The sequence below is a fragment of the Austrofundulus limnaeus genome, unplaced genomic scaffold (assembly GCF_001266775.1).
Source record: "Austrofundulus limnaeus strain Quisiro unplaced genomic scaffold, Austrofundulus_limnaeus-1.0 Scaffold70, whole genome shotgun sequence".
In the NCBI taxonomy this organism is placed as follows: Eukaryota; Metazoa; Chordata; class Actinopteri; order Cyprinodontiformes; family Rivulidae; genus Austrofundulus; species Austrofundulus limnaeus.
In genome coordinates, this window is record NW_013952472.1 from 1,432,563 (window position 1) to 1,436,651 (window position 4,089).

The 4,089-nt window shown below is 34.8% G+C and overlaps 1 protein-coding gene across 1 annotated transcript in view; it reads right to left on the minus strand.

Moving 5' to 3' along the window:
- vgll4a (vestigial-like family member 4a) overlaps nucleotides 1-3,460 on the minus strand; it is an 8,978-nt gene extending 5,518 nt beyond the window's left edge. The window contains exons 1-3 of the mRNA XM_014010559.1: nucleotides 3,279-3,460; nucleotides 2,660-2,814; nucleotides 1,433-1,595 (exon numbers count right to left, since the gene is read on the minus strand). Of these exons, the coding sequence (XP_013866013.1) occupies nucleotides 1,433-1,595; nucleotides 2,660-2,726 (230 nt within the window). The 5' untranslated portion in view covers nucleotides 2,727-2,814; nucleotides 3,279-3,460. The remainder of the gene's footprint in view (nucleotides 1-1,432; nucleotides 1,596-2,659; nucleotides 2,815-3,278) is intronic.
- Between the last annotated feature and the right edge of the window lie 629 nt (nucleotides 3,461-4,089).

Genomic DNA, 4,089 nt, shown 5'->3' on the forward strand with positions numbered 1-4,089 from the left:
AATTAATTGTACTAGGTCAATGAAATTTTATTCCACAAAAGTGATTAAAATATATTGAGTTACAGAAACATTATTGGATCTAATTAAACATATATTAAAACATATTACTTAAGTTGCATTAGATAAAAGTGAGTTAGTCAAACTCAATTGCTTTACAATTGATCAATGAAAAATGTTYCATTTACGTCACAAAAAAAATCACATAAAGCAGACTTTATTTAAATTGTACAAACATAATTATTGGATGGAAAACCTGCCCAAAATTTATTTAAGTTCAGCCAATGAGTTATTTTTATGAGTGCAACCTAACCCTAACCCTTTACTATAAACCTAACCGCCCTAGCCTAATACATACTGAACACTTAACCTTTTTTTGTCACTTCAGTAGAAAACAAAACTGAATTTCTGTTTCTTAATTTCTGCATCATCAGAGGCTTTTTTAATACTATAGTAAAGAAGAAAAAGAAAAAGTAGAGGAGAAATATAAGAACAGTAAAGAGTGAAACAGACAGAAATTATAGAACGTGAAATGAACACCAATAACACACAGGACACCACACCCAGCAACCAAACTTAAACAGATGTATGTACAAATACCCAAACACACATATATTTAAATAAATACACACATACACATTCACACCTATGTACAATAATTATAACCTCGTTAATTAATATACACAAAACACACACACCTATACACACAACCAGGCACATACACATACAAACATACACATATGCACACACATACTTACATACATAAATACCTACACACACACACACACACACACACACACACACACACACACACACACACACACACACACACACACACATATATACGTTAAGGGTAAAAAAAACTAATTGTGCAACAACTGTAAGAAGCATAATAAAAAAGCAAATAATGTTTGTCCATTTACTGTTTTAAGATGGATTAACTAGGCTGCATATTGTTGCCACAGGATAGAGACAAAGCTGCTCACAGCTGGACTTCAGCAGAAGAAATGTTACAGAATCAAACCTCAAAGGTGAAGCAAATAAAAATGATGAGAAGTAAATAAACTTTAATCATCTGGAACGTCATATCTGAGGTGTCGCTCTGTCGCAGACATTCATGAAGCGCCAGCTGAGACCAAAAACAGTCGGTGAGCCTGTCAAGCTCTGTGAGATAAGATTTGCAAATGTTTCCTTTCCTAAACTCAAAATCCAATCAAACGGATCGCTCTCAATGACTAATCCAATACCAACCAGCAGAGACACGAATCAGACCTTTCTTACAGACGTGCTGCTATTTCAGGTCTTATATTACAAAAAGCCTTGAATCTACAGAAGTTTTGTTTAGAAATTTAACTGTTAATTTATTTTTTTGCTACCAGTTATTAAAAACCCAGCTATCTTCCCAACTAAATTCAACTTTATGAAACGCACTTACAGCTGAGTGGCAAACAATCTGCTCATTTTAGTCATGTGGTCATCATCACAGTTGATTCTGTCCTCCATCTGTTCTTCCCCAAACTTGCGTTTGTTTGGACAGTGTGAAGGAGGCCCAGTTACGGTGGACACAGCGGTCAGCGGGGACGAGATCCTGGACTCATCTGGAGGAGAGGAATCAGTAGTGGATTCAGTGTTATTACATTTAATTGCCAGAGCGTGACTTCTTAAGGGTCATAGTAAAATAATGCAGCTTAATATGTGGGCCTGTTTCTACATCATTTTTGCTCATACTGATTAGATAAAGTACTTTTAAACAGCTCTGCATTATGAAATTTGCTCTGATTCCTTTAAGTAGACTAGTTCATATAAAGCAAATGTTTAGTTAAGACAAATCCACAACACTGCAGAAACAAAAGCCTGTCCTCACATCAGTGAAAATTATGTAAATGGAGGCACACTGTCTAATGTTGCTAGAAAAAAACATTGTTTTTCCAGTCCAGCCAACCACAGTAAAAGTTAAATGTTAGTTGTTTTTAGTTTTTAAATATATTCATTCTTAGGGACCATAAGCATGAGTCAGAACATGAACGACATAGAAAAACACATAAAATACTCATTTGTGAATCTTATTGCACTTTAACACTGTTTGCTATAAACTCTACTTGTCAGAAGATTTAACAAAAGTGGTTCGTATAAGTTTTAATAAGATTTTTTATATAAATAAACAATATTTCTGACTGATGCACACAAGAAAAACAAATGAGAGGAATGTAAATATATAAAGTATGAACATAGAGTTATTATGCAACAGATAACGCATCTAGAAAAAGACATTTCCTGTATGCCATAATTAAACTAGTCTAATTATTTAATGTGATGAACTGATATGAATAAATGAAGTTTAGAAAAGCAGCATAAAAACATAAAATTAAAATAGAAACTTGCTTTATGCTGTAATTTTGCTGAATTTAAAGTCAGGTCAGGAGGAATCAAGCACATAACAAGCCTAAGGGTAAGTCATATGAAAGGACTGAGATTTGTAATTATAATTTAGGTTTCAAATGTCACTGAAAATAGTTCCGGCTTAGATTGTGCATGATGAAAGTGATGTGCATCAACCAAAACAAACTAACTAATGGTACCAGCAATGCTTTCGAACATGTAAACACCTTACGTACACAATTTACAGCCAAAACACAGGGAAAATTAATGTTTGTGAACTGACCGTCATAGTGTAGTCTCCCAATGTTATTGTTCATCTTGTCCAGGAACTGAGAGTTCAACAGGTCCATGCTAGTGCTTAGCCTTTACAGCTACAGGCTAGTTGCTAACATGGAAGTTAGCATGCTACCCCACTGAAGACGACGACCAGGAATATATCTTGGGAAGGAGAAAAATCAGAAAGCCAGTGAGTGAATAAAGACTAAAAAAATAAATAAAAACGTCCACAGTAACGATTAAATAGGAAAGAGGTTTACGTGCTGACAGTAACGTCACGACTACGACGGACACGGACTAGCAGCACTGCTAAACACACTGAGCTAACAGCTAAAAAATGTTAGCTGGCTGGTAAATGTTTAGCTCAAAAGCTTACAGTTGTACTTCAGATGTTCAGTAACTGTATTAAATAGCGCAGTGATAGTCGTTGAAACAAATACCTGTATGTGTGTAGCTTATTATATAAAGTAAAAGTCTAACTTTAGCTCAGGGAGTACACTACTACTACTACTACTACTAGCAAACTTCTTCAATAAGGGCTCGTAAACAGAGCGGTTCACACGACAGAGATTGGTTTGTCCACTAAGATGAACTTTAAAGACACAAAAACGATCGGTTGTACTTACTTAGTTGGTTTACATTAACGATATAGTCAGATGAGTTCGTCAGTACTGTAGTTTCTCATCGCACAGGAAAGCCTTGAAACAAAAGACTAATCGAGTCGAGCAGCAGCCCTAGCGGTCAGACCAGACTAATCTACCGCTTACTAAACACTCCCATAGAAAAACGAGCTAAAAGTATGTTTTACCTGGATGTTAACTCAATAAAGAGTGCGCGTGGTGTGCTGCTTCTACTAACATTTTTGTCATTTCTTAATAAACTCAACTTTACCACCTACATGACTTAATCAGGGGTCAGCAAACAGTGGCTCTCGGGCCAGTTGTGGGTCTTTGGTCCCTCTGAAGGCCAGGAGCTCCTTGTGTCTTTGATCAAAACATACAGACCTGAATATTTAAATTCACAATCTTTGTTTGTTCTGTACAATTTTATGTAAATTGAATGTGTCAGACCGATATACAAAATATTTAAGGAGAAAAACAAAAAATGATTTTACGATCTGGCAGCTTGTTAAACTGTTAGACACTTCATATTTTTGATTTCCAGCCAAAAAAGTGTTTTTCTTCCATGAAAATCAACAAAACTAAAAAAAAAAAGTGTTGATTAGCACATATATTAGAACCAACATACAGTAAACAAACAAAGGCTAAACAAAATGGCAAATTAACATTCTGACCTAATTTGAGTGTTGTTTGTATAAAGTACCTCAAAGTCATACTTGAGTAAAAGTAAAAGTATCTTATCATAAAAATACTTTGGTAAAAGTTAAAGTCTTCTCTAAAAATATTACTTGAGTAAAAGTCTTAAAGTATCTGATAT